This window comes from Rhincodon typus, chromosome 34 (genome assembly GCF_021869965.1).
Source record: "Rhincodon typus isolate 14 chromosome 34, sRhiTyp1.1, whole genome shotgun sequence".
Classification (NCBI taxonomy): Eukaryota; Metazoa; Chordata; class Chondrichthyes; order Orectolobiformes; family Rhincodontidae; genus Rhincodon; species Rhincodon typus.
This window is the reverse complement of record NC_063365.1, coordinates 25,136,170-25,152,731: the sequence shown is the minus strand read 5'-3', so window position 1 is coordinate 25,152,731 and position 16,562 is coordinate 25,136,170. Positions and strand designations below refer to the sequence as shown.

The following is a 16,562-nucleotide window of genomic DNA, read 5'->3' as shown; positions in this document are numbered from 1 at the left end:
GCCTTGATAACCAGGCCCCCATCACATAATCAAAACAAAACAAAAAAAAATTCCCTAAATTGGCACAAATCCCACCCATCTCATCCTACTCATGTCACAGAACTGGACTCTGACCATTTGAAACTTATTTTTTAATAAAAAGACACTTAACAAGAAACAAAATACCCATAGCGCAACAAATAAGCACATCCTCAGGAAATCAGAAATCTTACGTGTGAGCGAAGTATGAAACTGCAGTCTATTTGCTTTCAAAGAAAGCTGATGCTCCTACAAAATACGCAAACTCATTAACTTAGTTGCAGCATTGAGAACCTACCACCACAGTCTACCCTTGTGGCACATAATAGAACAAGGCAACGCCCACAGCAGATAGCAAGAACATTTCTTGGATTGTCAGTTCTATTCACATAAATTTGAGATTAGTCCAAGCAGTGGATCCAGTGGAATAATTGAATTAATGGTTTTCTATGTGAAAGATTTTAGCATTTTTTAAGAGTGCTTTCAGCTATTTGTCATTCTAAACTCTGTTTGGAAGGGCAAGAATATGTGTATCATCAGTTTCAAAAATGGATTTCTGAATTGAGTTCAATCTGCTCACATCATCAGGTCAAACAGAATCCTTGATTCAGCTCAAATTTATTGGCACTAGCTACAATGAGGAAATTTGTAGAGACAAAAAAACTGCACATGCTAGAATCCAACGTAGACAAACAGGAGGCTGGAAGAACACAGCAAGCCAGGCAGCATCTGGAGGAAAGGAGAAGTCAACGTTTCAGGTATTACCCTTCTTCAGGGCTGGATGTGGGGGTAGGGGGAGCTGCAGAAAAAGAGGAGGGGGGAGGGGAGGTAATGGAGTGGTGGTGAGAGGTGGGCACTGGTAGTAGGTACGACCTATTTGGTCAATGGGAGGGATGAATCCAGTTGGTAGCTGGAAGGGACGGTCAGTAAGTGGAATGGAAAGGAGGTGGTGGGTCTGGAAAGGGAGCCAGGGGATGGGTGGGAAGGTTATTTGAAATTGGAGAACTTAATGTTGAGAGCTCCAGGTTGTAGGGTGTCCAGGTGGAAGATAAGGTATTGTTCTTCAAATGTGTGTTCTGAATTGCTGCAACACTGGAGGAGGGCAAGGAGGGACATGTTTGAGGGGTAGTTTGAGGTGGGGGGGGGGGGGGGGTAGTTGAAACGAGCGATGACCGGGAGGTTAGGCTGGCCATTACGGGCCAGGCAAAGATGCTCAGCAAAACGGTCACCTAGTCTACGTTTGGTCTCACTGACATACAGAAGACCACATCGGGAGCACCGGATACAATCGACTAGGTTGAGGGAGATGCAGGTGAAACTCTGTCTCATCTGGAAGGACTGTTTAGGGCCCTGGATGGAGGTGAGGGAGGTGGTGTGTGGGCTGGTGTTGCATCTTTTACAGTTACAGGGGAAGGTACCGGGGGGTTGGAGTTGTTGGTGGGGAGTGTGGCACGAACTAAGGAGTGGCGAAGGGAATGGCCCTTGCAGAAGACAGACTCAACTAACAAGCACTAACTCAACGTGAACCCCATTTCACATGCTCCCATTTGCATAAAATGCCCTCAACCAGAATAACTCCCGGTAAGCTGCCCCATGTCTCCACAATCCCCATCAATCTACAAGAAATGCTCCTCTTAACTGCCAAAAAGACAGGCAGGTAACACATCAGCTCTCCTGCAGATGCTGCTTCATAACCAATTGGTAGAAAAATGCCTCAGGCTGGTTGGTTCTGTATTTCAAAGGAACGAGTTCACCTCCATTCAGCATCCCTTCCTGAAGAATAGCAAACTTTCAGGCACATATACTGCTCTGCTTCTGCAATGCAGCATAGATCTACACAAATCAAATTCCTCTGCTCCAAATCATGACAAAGCAACAGGAACATGACTTGTAACAAAGAAATAGTCTGCTGAAAGTAAGTTGCCAGAAAAAACATCACTGAATAGGATGACAAAGAATAGCTTGAACCATCCCGATGCTTCAGGGATAGGGGACATAATTCTAAGCAAAAGCCTGTGCTTTCTTCCTGAAACAGCTGTTAGAAAACAACATTCCTCCCACTTTGCAGCATGACTTCCACATGAGTTAAAGAGAATTTTCGACCCAATTAGAGTATACAAAGAGAATCTAATTGACATAATTCATTAATATGATTATCCTAGCAGCATAATTGTCCATTTCACGTTATTATGAATGTGAACTTCTTAAACTAAAAAGCAAAGTGAATTTTCTGATTAACTCAATTAGACCATTCAAGTTAGATCTAATTGTCAAAACTGCATTATTATAAAGTCCTTTTTGGTGCAACCATTATAATCATCCAATTTTCAAAGGCAGGACTTCATTTCTTGTGACACATAGCAAAAATTCCCATTTCAAATGCATTTAATTTTAAAATGTAAATTTGACCTAATTCACATCAAGCAGCCACATTTACTTTAATATGGCATAATACTCATACCACCAGCTTTGAAACAACAGAGATTGGACTTTGACCTATAAACTGAATTTTTAAATGAACTTAGCTTGCAAGGGAAAAGTTAGGCACAGGAATCAGAATCAATTATGTGTTTTCTTTTTCATTCAATTTTGCTTATAGAAACATAGGATATAGAAGCAGAAGTAGGCATTTGGCTCTTCAAGCCTTCTCTGCAATTCATTGTGATCATGGGTGATGGTCTAACTCAGTACCCTGTTCCCCTTCTCCCCCCATACATTTTATCCTTTTAGTCCTAAGAATTATATTTACATCTTTCTTGAAAGTCTTCAAAGTTCCGGCCTCAACAATTTCCTGTGATAGAGAATCCTACAAGCTTACCACTCACTGGGTGAAGAAATTTCTCATCTCTATCCCTGAAAGGCTAATCCCTTATCCTTCAGCTGTGACCCCAGGTTCTGGACTGCTGGATCAACGAGACTATCTTTCCTGCATCTACCCTGTCCTGTCAGAATTTTATACATTCCCCAATAGATCCTTCTTCATTCTTAAGTGAAGACAGACCTAATCAATCTAGCCTCTCCCTATTTGTCAGTCCAGCCATCTCAGGAATCAGTCTGGTAAACCTTCTTTGTACTCCCTCAATAGCCAGAACATCCTTCCTCAGATAAGGAAACCCCAAACTGCACACGATGTTCCAGGTGTGGTTTTATCAGTGCCTTGTACATTTGCAGCATGCCTACTTTCAATAACCTGGTGCATGAGGCCACCAAGGTCTTGTTGCACCTCCCTTTCCCAATCTAACCCCATTCAGATAACAATCTGCTTTTGCTCCACAGTGGATAACCTTACATTTATCCATATGATACTGTATTTGCCCACTTGCCTAACTTGTCCAAATCACACTGAAGCACCTCTTCGTCTCCTCACAGCATATCTCCCAGTTTCTGGTTCAATCCATTCCAGTACATGACTTTCAATGCCATGCGCATTAATTTGCATTTTAATCTCTTACGTGGGACCTTATCAAAAGCCTTGTGGCTCCCCCTTATCAAATTTCTAGTTACATCCACAAACAATTCCAGCAGATTTATCACACACGACTTCCCCTTCATAAATCTGTGCTGACTCTCTGTCTGATCCTGTTACTATCTTCCAAGTGCTCTGCTATTACATCTTTTGTAATGTACTCTAGCATTTTTCCCTTTACCAATGTCAAGCTAAATGGTCCATAATTTGCTATTTTCTCTCTGCCTCCCTTCTTAAATAGTGGGGTTCCATTAGCTACCTGTTATTCTGCAGGAACCGTTCCAGAAGTGTACAGAACTATAGTGGAAGGTTCAGGGCTGGATGAACACAGCAGGCCAAGCAGCATCATAGGAGCAGAGAGGCTGACGTTTCGGGCCTAGACCCTTCATCAGAAAAGGGGGAGGGGAAGGGGGTTCTGAAATAAATAGGGAGAGAGTGGGAGGCGGATAGAAGAGGGATAGAGGAGAGGATAGGTGGAGAGGAAACAAACAGGTCGAAGAGGCGGGGATGGAGCCAGTAAAGGTGAGTGTAGGTAGGGAGTTAGGAAGGGGATAGGTCAGTCCAGGGAGGACGGACAGGTCAAGGGGGCAGGATGAGGTTGGTCGGTAGGAGATGGAGGTGCGGCTTGAGGTGGGAGGAGGGGATAGGTGGGAGGAAGAACAGGTTAGGGAGGCAGGGACGAGCTGGACTGGTTTTGGGATGCGGTAGGGGGAGGGGAGATTTTGAAACTTGTGAAATCCACATTGATACCATTGGGCTGCAGGGTTCCCAAGCGGAATATGAGTTGCTGTTCCTGCAACCTTCGGGTGGCATCGTTGTGGCACTGCAGGAGGCCCAGGATGGACATGTCGTCTGAGGAATGGGAGGGGGAGTTGAAATGGTTCGCGACTGGGAGGTGCAGTTGTTTATTGCGAACCGAGCGTAGGTGGCCACTGGCACATCTACTATTTCAAGGGCTACTTCTTAAGTACTCCAGGATGAAGGTTATCAGATTCTGGGATTTATCTGCCTTTAATCCCATTAGTTTCCCTAATGTCATTTCCCTACTATTATCTTTCAATTCTTCTTCCCAATAGGCCCTGTGTTCCCCCATGTTTTTGGGATGTTATTTGCTTCCTTCTTTGTGAAGACAGAACTGTAATGTATGCATTTAGTTAGTCTTCCATCACTTTGATCCCCATTATAAATTCCCCTGTGTCACTGAAAAGGACCTATATTCATTTTCATTAACTTTTTTCTCTTCACATAACTATAGATACTTTTAATTTTGGTTTGAATTTTCCTTGCAACTTTATTCTCATATTCTATTATTCCCCTCAATCAGTCTCTTTCTCCCTTCGCTGGAATCTTACCAATTCCCAATCGTCAGATCTTTTTTTTTTGGCCAATTTGTTACGTTATAATGTTACATTGTTGCAATTTCAAATTTGGAGGCTCAGAACTAATTTGCAAGTCCCACCAAGTACATTCAAACTTCCATAATTCGCACACTCAGGTAACATCATTTGCAGCATGGTGGCTCAGTCGTTAGCACTGCAGCCTCACAGTGCCAGGGACCCGGGTTCAATTCCACTCTTGCGTGACTGTCTGTGTGGGTTTCCTCTGGGTGCTCCAGTTTCCTCCCACATACCACAGATGTGCAGGTTAGGTGGATTGGCCAGGCTAAATTGCCCACAGTGTCCAGGGATGAGAGAGTTAGGTGGATTAGCCATAGAAAATGCAGGGTTACAAGGATAGGGTCAGGTGGTGAGTCTGCGTGGGATGCTCTTCAGAAGGTTGGTGTGGGCTTATTGGGCCAAATGGTCTGTTTCCACACTGTAGGGATTCTATGAAAAACACGAGACCTATGAGATAGCAAGAACTGCTGATGCTGAAATCAGAGATAACAGTGTGGAGCTGGATGAACACAGCAGGCCAGGCAGCATCAGAGGAGCAGGAAAGCTGACGTTTCGGGTCGGGACCCTTCACGAGACCTATGCATTGTTTTAGGAATTTGGTTTGGTTCATCATGCTTGCATCAGATCCCCAAAAGTACCACCCAAACCCATTTCCCTGTCACCCTACACCCCAGGCCCCACAGCTACACAATTATTCCCTCCATACAACCATCTAATTTTCTTCCGAACTCACCCATGAATCTTCCACCTCTATAGCCCTGCAGACTTTACACTCCAGACCACAACAATTCACTGTAAAAAAAAAAATTCCTCCTCATTTCCCCACCGGTAATGAAAGCTGGGCTAGAGTTTGCAACTGTTCCTGCTCATTATGAACCATCGTTATAGCTGTTTAGATTTGTATACAAGAAACACAATCAGAGTGAAGAAAATGAAATCAGCTAACAAGCAAATAATCCCGTGAATGGATTTTGCAAGGCACTTATGCACAAAATACCTTTCAGATTTGACTCTGAAATTTGATGTTTTCTCATTCAGCTGTCAGTTTTAATCAGTTTTGGGTGGTTTATATCTCGTTTTCATTTCCAAAATGGAAATAAATTTTAATTGGTAATTACTAGTGTGCAGAACAGAATGTAGGTCAACATTATGCAAGGTAATCAAGCTGCACAACAAAATGTGTTTTGGAATATGTTGCATAGACTGAACTGAAAAAGATCTTAGACTTTATCCACAACTTTATTTCCTCTTCTGGAAAAGTGACTTCCACCATTTTTTTTGACAATTAATTTAAAGTATTTGGATGATGGACATGAATGTGTGGGTGGGGGAGTGAGTGATTGTGTGCTGGGTGTATGAATGACCGTGAAAATGCGCAGCGTGTGGATGAAAATGTATGAATAAGTAGGGGAGTGTGTGGGTGAGTGTGTGCGTGCCATTTTAGAGAGTGTGTGAGTGATTGAGAATGTGTGGCAGAGTGTGCGCGGGTGAGTGTGTGCATGGGTTTCGGAGTGTGTGAAATTGAGAATATGTTGGGGGAGTGTGTTTTTAGGTAAATGTTTGTGCACACGTCTATATTGGTTGAGAATGTATGGATGTGAGTTTGTGCATGGTGTAGAATTCTCCACCAAAATTGGCTTTTTGAAAAGATTTATTTCTTTGCCTTTCCCATGAAGTAAACTGGTGACAGGTGTTAGAAACTCTGGAGAGTCATGTTAAATGGTTAAACACTGAATGGGAGAAACTCGATGGACCAGCTAATCTTTAACAGTCTATCATTTATTGCATGTTTGTATATGCGCCTTCTATTTGTATTGTGGGTTTGGATTGGTTGATGTTGAATTCTGATTGATTGATTGATTGATTGATTTATTCTCACGTGTACAGAAATACAGTGAAAAGCTTTGTTTACTAGCAGTACAAGCAAGATACAGCAAGCAAAAGATGTACAGATCAAAAAGATTCAATGGCATACAGGTTACATTGTTTGAGGCTAGAGTCCATTCAACAGTCTGATAATGGCCAGGAGGAAGCTGTTCCTGAACCTGCTCATGCATGTGTTCAGGTTTCTGTATCTTCTGCTTGACAGACGAGGTTGTAGGAGATCACTACCGGGGTGCGATGGGTCTTTGACGGTGTTGGCAGCCATTCCACAGCAGTGAGCCATGTAAATAGAGTCCATGGATGGAAGGTTGGCTTCTGTGATGGTCTGGGTGTGCACACCACCTTCTGTAGTTGCTTACAGTCCTGGGCAGAGCAGTTGCCATACTGGGTCATTATGTACCTGGACAGTATACTGGCATGCCTTGACAGCTCCAGGCACTCCTGTTCCCTCTGTCACTGCTTCAGAAATCAGATCAGTTTTCCTTGGAATCAACCCAAGGAAAGCGACAGGCTTGGACACTGTCCCAGGCCGAGCACTCAGATCCTGTGTGGACCAACTGGTGGAGGTATTCACCGACATCTTCAACCTCTCCCTCCTACAAGCCAAAGTCTCCAACTTCTTCAAGTAAACCACCATCATTCCCGTACCCAAGAAAGCACATGCAATGTGCCTTAATGACTACCACCCAAAAGCTCTGACCTCAATAACCATGAAGTGCTTTGAGAAGCTGGTCATGGCCCACATCAACTCCAGTCTCCCAGCCTGCCTCAATCCCCTACAATGTGCTTACTGACGTAACAGATCCACAGAGGATGCCATATCCCTAGCCCTGCACTCATCCCTGGAACATTTGGACATCAAAGACACCTACGTCAGACTCCTGCTCGTTGACTACAGCTCCACCTTCAACACAGTTATTCCCTCCAGGCTGATCTCAAAACTCTGTGACCTTGATCTCGGCTCCACCCTCTGCAACTGGATCCTCAGCTTTCTGACCAAAAGGCCGCAATCAGTGAGGATAGGTAACTGCACCTCCTCCACAATAACACTCAACACTGGAGCCCCCCAAGGATGTGTTCTCAGTCCCCTACTCTACTCCCTGTACACACACAACTATCTTGCCAAATTCTGAATGATCGCCATCCACAAGTTTGCTGACGACACCACTACAGTGGGACAGATATCTAACAACGATGAATCAAAATACAGAAGGGAGATAGAGGGTTTGGTGACACGGTGCAATGAAAACAATGTGTCTCTCAATGTTGGCAAAACTAAAGAATTGATCATTGACTTCAGAAATAAAGGAGGAGAACAAGCCCCCATCTACATCAACATATCGGAGGTTGAGAGGGTGGACAGCGTCAAGTTCCTCATAGTGACGATAACTGCCCACAGTCATGAGAGATCAGACAAATACAAAGAAGGATAAAGAACCCTGGGAATTAGATCCAGAAGAAAACAGTGAAGGTCACAATAAGCTCACTAAGACACAATGCTTATTTGGACAGCCTGTGCAGACCCATTGGGCTGAATGGCCTACTTCTGCACCATGAACATTCTGTGATTTGGTGACAATGGAACAGGTCATTATAGTGAATTAAATTCTGAAACTCTTGGCATCCGTCAGTTCTGGGTTGATAGACTGCTCCTGGATGGGTAATCAACTTTCTTCAACACCCAGAGTCTTAACAACTGGGTTAGAATGTATCTGGAAATATCCCAACACACCAGCTTCAGGTTCCTTTCTAAGTAAGCTTCCAGCAGACCTGCCCTCTACTGACTATTGCTCTTCCTTTGGGAGGAATACATTTCTATAAGTTATTTTTTATTTGTGATAAAGCTGTAATCGGGAATTATAAGCAAGGACAAAATGTTTAAAGAACAATATGTTTTTGGATTGTATAAGTCTGTACAGGCTAATTTATAACTGGCTGACGCTTCCACAGCTGGCATACAGGAATACTGTTGACCAGCAGGTCAACTGATGGTATTTTCCTTCCAATGGGCTCTCTCTTCTATCATCTGGTCAGTTCCTTTGTCCTCTGCTTTTTCGATGGCTTGTCATACTGTTCGTCTCCAGATGCTCTGGTCAGCAGCAATTCTGATTCGGGCTATCTTGAGGTCTCATTTGCAGACAGAGATGTGGGTGGTCTGATGTTCTCGTGCCAATAGCAAGCTTGTCATAAAGCGAGCCATTGGGAAATGCCACTGTCTTCTATTCAACTCACACAATCCATTCATAAAAACTATTCCTCATGAAGTCCTCAGCATCATTAAACCACTACTTGACAATCTATTTGGTCTGGTTGAATAACAATTGGATAAATGATTCAGTAATGCTGCAGCCAATACTTGAGCAAATGCTCAATGAGATTAAAGATTATTAAGGTTAATGCAAGAAAGTTTGTGAATTTATACCATGTAAAACCTACGTAGCAATGTTCTTTGAACATTTTGTCCTTGCTTATAATTGCCTATCACAGCTTTATCACAAATCAAAAATATATTAATGATATCCATCCATCTGAAGTTACTGCAAAAATCAGCCAGGGTTGAATGTGCTGCAAGCTTACCTGAAAAGGAACCCAAAGCTCCATACTTACAGATACATTCTATCCCTAATTGATAAAATTCCCTAGTCTCTACTGAGAGTGACAAGGGCAACAGTTGCATGGAAACATTACCACCTGCAAAATTGCCCCCCAGACCACACACAATCCTGACTTAAACCATATATCACTGTTCCTTCACAATTGCTGGGACCAAAACCTGCAAATCCCTAACAGCATTTTAAGTGTTCCTGCATTATAAAGACTGTAGTGATTGAAAATTTTGTTGTGAAAGGCAATTAGTGATGGGAAATAAATGCTGGCATTGCCGGTGATGCTTGTACCTCAGTATGAGAAGTTTTTTTTTTAAATCCTAGTGGCTGGATTTACTGCCCATTTTTGCAAAATGGTCCCCACTCCCAGCCCCACCTTCCCAAACCCTTTTTAACAAATATATCAGTAATTTGGCAATAATGCTTACAATGAATTTAGCAGACCTCAACCTCCAAGAGTAAGAATGTGTGAAGGTTGCAAGGTTAGGCCACAGCATGAATGATTCAATGCAATTTTCGCGATCAATTGAATACAGCCAAGGTGACAGACTGTGCTGATTCATGCCCAAGCAGCCATTTTCTGCTGTTGCCCTGGTAATGACAATGACAAAACTCACTTGTTCTTTCTTGACTGAGCTTGAGAGTGGCAGTAATGGAGTCTAGATTACTGCACTGAAAAATTGAGCTGTCATAGTAGCAAGTGCAACAGACTACCCAGAAGAGATAACAGTAGCACTCTGACTTGCCCATTAAAAGCAATGGAGTTAAAAATGAACATATAAAGTGAAGAAAATTTCAACATAAAAACAGAGGCAAGAATGGCTTTCTAACAAAACCCAAAATCAGATAACTTCTTCCTCCTCTAATTTAGCACTTTATTTTTATCCTGTTCTCTCTATTGGGAATGTCCAGGTGTGGTATGACAGCCAGTTGGGACTTGAAGCTAGGCCTTCTGACTCAGACACAGGGACACTACCACTGTGCAATGAGCCCCAAAGTGCTTTTAATTAACCTGAACAGCTGCATCTCAAGGATAACATGAAACCAGATCTTCCGGGCACAAAGGTAGTGACACTACCATTAAGTACCACATTGTTAGCTTGGTTCAATCCCAGATGTTTATTGGGGGTGGGGGGAAGACAGTAAAGAACAATTTATAGCAGTCTCTGAATTATTGTTTAAGACAATATGGGTATATTTTAAATCGTAGACCATTGAACCAGTAAAACCATACCTAAAACCTATTAAATCTAATTTTGTTAGTTTTTAGTAACTTCTTGTATCATGATAATGGCTTCTCTATGTTACATATGATTTTAGCTTGGTAAATTCAAAGCTTAATTATTCATTGAAATGGGGGGGAAAATACTTTTTGTTTCACACTGAGGGATCAGACAAAAGTACAAAACATAGTGACAAAGTACAACAAACAACATTGCGCTCAAGAGCAGCTACCTACAATGCTATACCATTGGTGACATGGAAAAACATCCCAAAGTATGTGACAAAGGCATAATGCCAAAGCTGAAGTATAAGAGCTGGAGACTGTGAGCAAATTAGTTTTGATAAAGGGCCCAAGTTTGAAGAGGTTTGAAAGCAGCAAAACTGAAAAGGCTCCGGGAGAAAATTCTGCCACCAATTGTGTAAAAGTGCTTAATGCCAGCTGGGACATAAGACTACGTCGAAGAGATTGCAGAGGTCAGATGCAGCTAAGATTTTGAGGTTACTTGCAAATAAGAACTTTGAGCTGAATGTTTTTGGAGGAGAGGTGTCGGTGAGGGCAGAGGAAAATAGACTGGCTATAAGAATGCCATCAACTGTTTGTTTTCCCTTCATTGTTGGGGGAAATGGATGCACATTTTGGAAAAAGAACCTGCTGACAGAACAATACGTCTTTGAGGATTGAGACTACAATAATATTTGGGATGAGCAAGGAAAAAGACATGTGAATGAATTGGCATTAAAAGGGTAGACACAAGAGGGAAATAGAAACATCTATTAAATAGAAAACAGAAAGATAAAGGAAAGCTATTTGAGAAATGACAAATGTATCTTTGTACTGCAGGGGAAGGAAGCTGCTGTGGCACAATATAGCAGCAATCTCAACATAGAAATAAATCTTCAGAAATTAATTGTTCCCAGACAGCTTGAGAGATTTGAAATGCTCAGACAGTTTAGAAGCTTGGATATAACATCTGGGAATAAAGGCTAATACCTTTAAACCACATTACAGAACTGTAGCACAGTATTGCAAATAGTGGTGTGAAGTTTGGAACTGTTTTACAACTGTTATAAAATTACAATGTAACTGTAAGACATCATATTATGCACCACTTTCAACATACTACATCAACATCTCTAATCAATCTTTTTCGCTGCATATTTCAGACGCCCAAGTACTGACCCACAATGGAATCAATTTTGACCTAATAAGAGTCTCTGGGAAGGAAGAGGTCATTTAGCCAAGAATGGTACATTGCAGAGAAGATACAAAGCCAAGTTGGAAATAATAAATGGTCAATTTATAATGTTAAGTCCAATTTAACATAAAATGATTATTTTCTGCAGTTGAAATGAAGATGAGTTGCACTGAGAGATACAAGGTTCTTTCGCTCTGAAAATGAAAGGGCACAAATTTCTGGGGCCCAATGAAGTTGGACGTCCATTCAGGACCATCAATTTGGAATGGAATGGTTAGGCTGGAATTTCTTCCCACTTGCTGTAGTTTTAAAATTCTTACGATGGTACATATGGATGAATCTTCCACTCTTGCCCCTGCCACAGCCTGTATTTGGGGGCTGCCCTGAGAATTTAGGTCTTTATGTTCTCCACTGGCCTTGTGGAGCTCATGATAAGGTACATTGTACAATAATCATTATCTAATTCTAGATTTATATAAAAGTAATGCAATGAAGTGCTTATAAGCTTACAATGAACTGTGTTGCGCTGTGTTCTATCCCTGAAACCTGTTTCATGGTATCAAGTATGAAGGACAACTTGAGTATGAACCAAATTAGAAATGTGGACATAAAAATGTGGACATAAATGTGATTCTATCATTTCCTGCATATCTGTACAGAGCTGTTTCAGAGATAGTAGGAACTGCAGATGCTGGAGATTTTCTGAAGAAGGGTCTAGACCTGAAACATCAGCTTTCCTGTTCCTCTGATGCTGCTTGGCCTGCTGTGTTCATCCAGCTCTACACCTTGTACAGAGCTGTGTTCATTTAAGATGATCTTAACCATATAACTCCTTGACACAGCACCAAGAAAAAGAATGAAAGTACTTTCCTGCTTGAAAGAAAGGAATTGGAATATCTACGTAATTGCAATGAATTTGCATGTGCAAAGAAATAATGAACTGTGCACAATGTATTGCATTAAATAACTTGGATTATATTAAACTTTAAAAGAAAAGGGATATTTCACATTTAATTTCAGCACGGTTCCAATTATAGGAGATTGATAGAAAGTGTTCATAAATATATCTCTTTATTCAATACCCTTCAAGTGAAGGAAGGATGAACACTGTACCTTATCTGTAGAGTTTATGGCCTTAGCTTGTTCCTGCATTGGTGATATTACTGGGGAGCCGTCATCATTCTGAAAAACAAATTGATACAGAAATCTAAGTCAAGTGATTTCCAAACAGAAAGATAAGCAGAAACTCGACCTATGACTCTGCAAATTTTACACTATCTGGCTTGAAATGCATTGACAGGGAGATCTGGATTTCAATTTCCAGTCCATGCTCATTCGGTCAGGGCAGAAACAGGCAGCAAAAACAGCTGGCAGGGACATCATTCCAGGGTCCGGAGGCCTGACGACAGTTTGCATGCACTAACACAGCATTTAGGGCAGACTGCACTTGGATGTGTTGCCCACACTAAACAACAGTCAGTTAACCCTTGCAAAGGAGCAACATTCACTTCAGCGAGGTAATAGCAGGGAATGAAACTTTCACACATCAAGGGAGTGAATCCCTTCGAGCTCATCTTGGGGAAAAAAGACAAAAATATCCTTAAGTACTCATGAACATTTAGAGGTGGCTAGGACAGTAGCTCAGTAGCATTTCTCTCATGCTGGTCTCAAATGTAATTATCAATACATTCCTTTATTAATCATAATAACTAAACTGAATATTAGCAATTACATTATTGGAGTGACAAGTTCACAGGCCATGGTTTTTTTTTAAATTAATGCATATAGCTCGCATACAATTTTTTGCTGATCACATTTCAAACTAAAGGTTGGGTCTGCCCTCAAAAGTTTGGGTGAAAATTCATTGTCTGTGACCCCATTCCTTCTTTAAAGATTTTGGTCAGAGGAGGAGTTGCACTGGGGATGGAAGTGCAAATCGTAAATAATGCCCTTTAAATGCAGCGCGTCTGTTGTGATGCTAAGGTGCTTGGATCCTTTAAATCAGTAAATACTTCAAAGAGTTGAATACACTTGTGTATATCAGTAAATTTATATTGTCAGATTATTGTAATTCTAATATCAGGTCATGACAAAAAATACTGCTCAAAAATAATTACATTTTCTATGCCAGAACATCTTCATGTAAACAGGAGGATAATGTACCTGAACTACAGGCTTTTAAACCAAATTGCTGACTTGCTCCTCTTTCCTCATTTCAGTTCATTTTCATTGACTCAGAACCTGTCCTTTCACAGGTAGTTTATTTGCTTCCATCTCTGGGATTCTAAACAACAAAATGCCTTGACTTTCAAACCTTGTTTTTGATGAAGTTACATTTTTAACAATTCACTAGTAGGATGTGGGTGTCACTGGCTGGGCCAGCACTTGTTCTCCATCCCTGATTGTCTTCGAGAAGATGGTGGTGACCTGCGTGAGGCTGGAATGTAAAACAATGTTGTGAGCGAAGAGAACCATATAATTTGGATCTCTAAAACTGGGGAATCAGGACACCCTTGCATTTTCTTACATATCTGGGAACTACTTTAAAGTAATAACTGTTGTCAAAACATCTTGCTCCAGAGAAAGCCATAATCACTGATGCTAAGCTGCAAGTTACTAAAATGGCACTAAATGCACAGGGTCGCAAAGTGGTTAGCACTACAGCCTTACAACGCCAAGGACCTGGGTTTGATTCCAGCCTAGGGGTGACTGTCTGTGCGGAGTTTGTACATTTCTCCTGGTGTCAGCGCGGGTTTCCTCCAGGTGCTCCAGTTTCATCCCGCAGTCCAATGATGTACAGGTTAGGGTGGATTGGCCATGATAAAGACTTTTCCAGTGTCCAGAGATATGCATCTTAGTTGTTAGCCATGATTAAAAAAACCCCATGTGAGATGCTCTTTGGCAGGTCGGTGCAGATCGATGGGCTAAATAACCTCTTTCCGCACTAGGGATTCTAGGATCATCCTGTCAGCTGCAGAATTTTCTTACTACTTCAATTTCACACCCTTTTAGCTATTATTGTTTGTAATTCTGCTTAGTCCACATAATGAAGGGACCCAATTAAAATAGGACATAGAAGGTTAGCTTCTTAAAAATCCTTCCTCGAATTGCTTTCCCAGAGTCTACCACCATTGGGAGTGAACTTACTATACAGAGAGTTACATTGTAGGGTTCAAAAGAGCCTGAAATTACATTTGAGGACTCACTTGATTTTAAACGTTGCATACAAGTTTTAGCTTGAATCACAGAATTACTCCAGCACGGGAGGCCATTGAGCTGGCTCTGGAGAATGAGCAATGAATCTCGTGCGATTCTTCCTCCGTGACCCTGTACATTCTTCCTTTTCGGATAACAATCTAACTCCCTCTTGAAAGCCTCAACTGAACCTGCCTCCACCACACTCCCAGGCACTGCGTTTCCAGATCCTAAATACACCCAATAAACGTTCCTGTTCATGTCACTCCTTCTTTGGGCAGTCTGTGCCATCTCATTCTCAACCCTCCCACAATACGGACCCCTTTCTCCTGATCCAATCTGTCCAGACACCACATGATCTTGAGTATCTCCATCTTAGAATTCCTCAGATGGTGGGTATAGTGATTGGAACCAGCAATGGCACTAGATTCATTGCTCAGCAAGATCCTTGTTTCGGCTTGTTAACCTGGGCCAATCAGGAAGCCCTTGCTGACCCTAGAGGTTCTGCTTGATATGGGCTCTTTTGGTCACATGGGTGTTTTTCCTGGTGATGGTATGTTAATAAAGTTATTTGCATACCTGGTGTTTTTTTTACTGGTGTTTCACATCTGCACACACACAACATGGGTTAAAAAAGAAGTTAAAAAAATAAAAAACAGGATATAAAAAGAAGAATAAAAAAAGAAAGAAAAAAAATCATCAGGGATTTTGAATCTCCTCAGTCCAGGGGACTGACTCCAAGCTGTCTGGCCATAGCCAGTAAACTGTACACAAGTAAATAAAGGGTGACTTGGTGACAGGATACCAGCCTCTGTGCAGTTATTTCAGTGGCAGAGTAGCTGGGCTGAGCCCAGGGCTCGTCCGCTCCTGTCGGCTTTCTGTCTCTTTTCTCTTCCTTTTTCTTTAGCTCTTTTCCATTTGTTTTTCTTTGTTTTTTTTTAAAGTGGTGGGTGAGGGAGGCAGCATCTGCAGTGGCAGCAGCAGCAGCGGCAGCACCAGACATGGCTCCACTGCAGCCCGGGGTCTGCTGCCGAGCGAGGAGCTTGTCCTGGGCTGACTCCCCTGGTCCGGACTCGCAGGCTAGGCTGAGGCTCCAGGTCCGCAGCTAGGCCCAGGCGGTTTAGGCATTGTGTGGAGGTCTTGTCCACACGTGGAGGTTTTCTTCATCTTCAGCATCTAGGTATTCCAGCAGCCTTGCAGACGGTCTCGTCCAGGAGTGGCGGTCTCGGCCCGGCATGGTGGTCTTCTTTGGTAGAGGTTTCTGGCCCAGTATTCCAGCGGCCTGGCGTGGCTGTCTTGTCCCAAAATGACAGTCTCACCACAGCTGCATCTTCGGGATATTCCATCGTTCCTTAAATCAACTTTGCCTGCGCCCAGGAGCTATTAACTGAATTGTGATGAACTTTGTCTTAATTTTACTTTTTTTAAATTATTGTGTATGCTCCGCAGTGGGGCGACTTTTAAAACTTTTCACCGTATTTTTCATGTAAAAGTACATATGACAATAAATTTCTACTCTATTCTAAATCTCCCACAGCCTTTCCTTCCTTAAGGAAAGCAGTCCTGGCTTTCTGTA

General features: G+C 42.2%; 1 protein-coding gene across 4 annotated transcripts in view; it reads right to left on the bottom strand.

Annotated features, from left to right (window-relative positions):
• Positions 1 to 16,562, bottom strand: part of ccser2a (coiled-coil serine-rich protein 2a) — a 632,026-nt gene that overhangs the window by 199,137 nt on the left and 416,327 nt on the right. For all 4 annotated transcript variants that reach the window (XM_048616386.1, XM_048616383.1, XM_048616385.1 and 1 more), the window contains exon 7: positions 12,905 to 12,973. In XM_048616386.1, the coding sequence (XP_048472343.1) occupies positions 12,905 to 12,973 (69 nt within the window). The remainder of the gene's footprint in view (positions 1 to 12,904; positions 12,974 to 16,562) is intronic.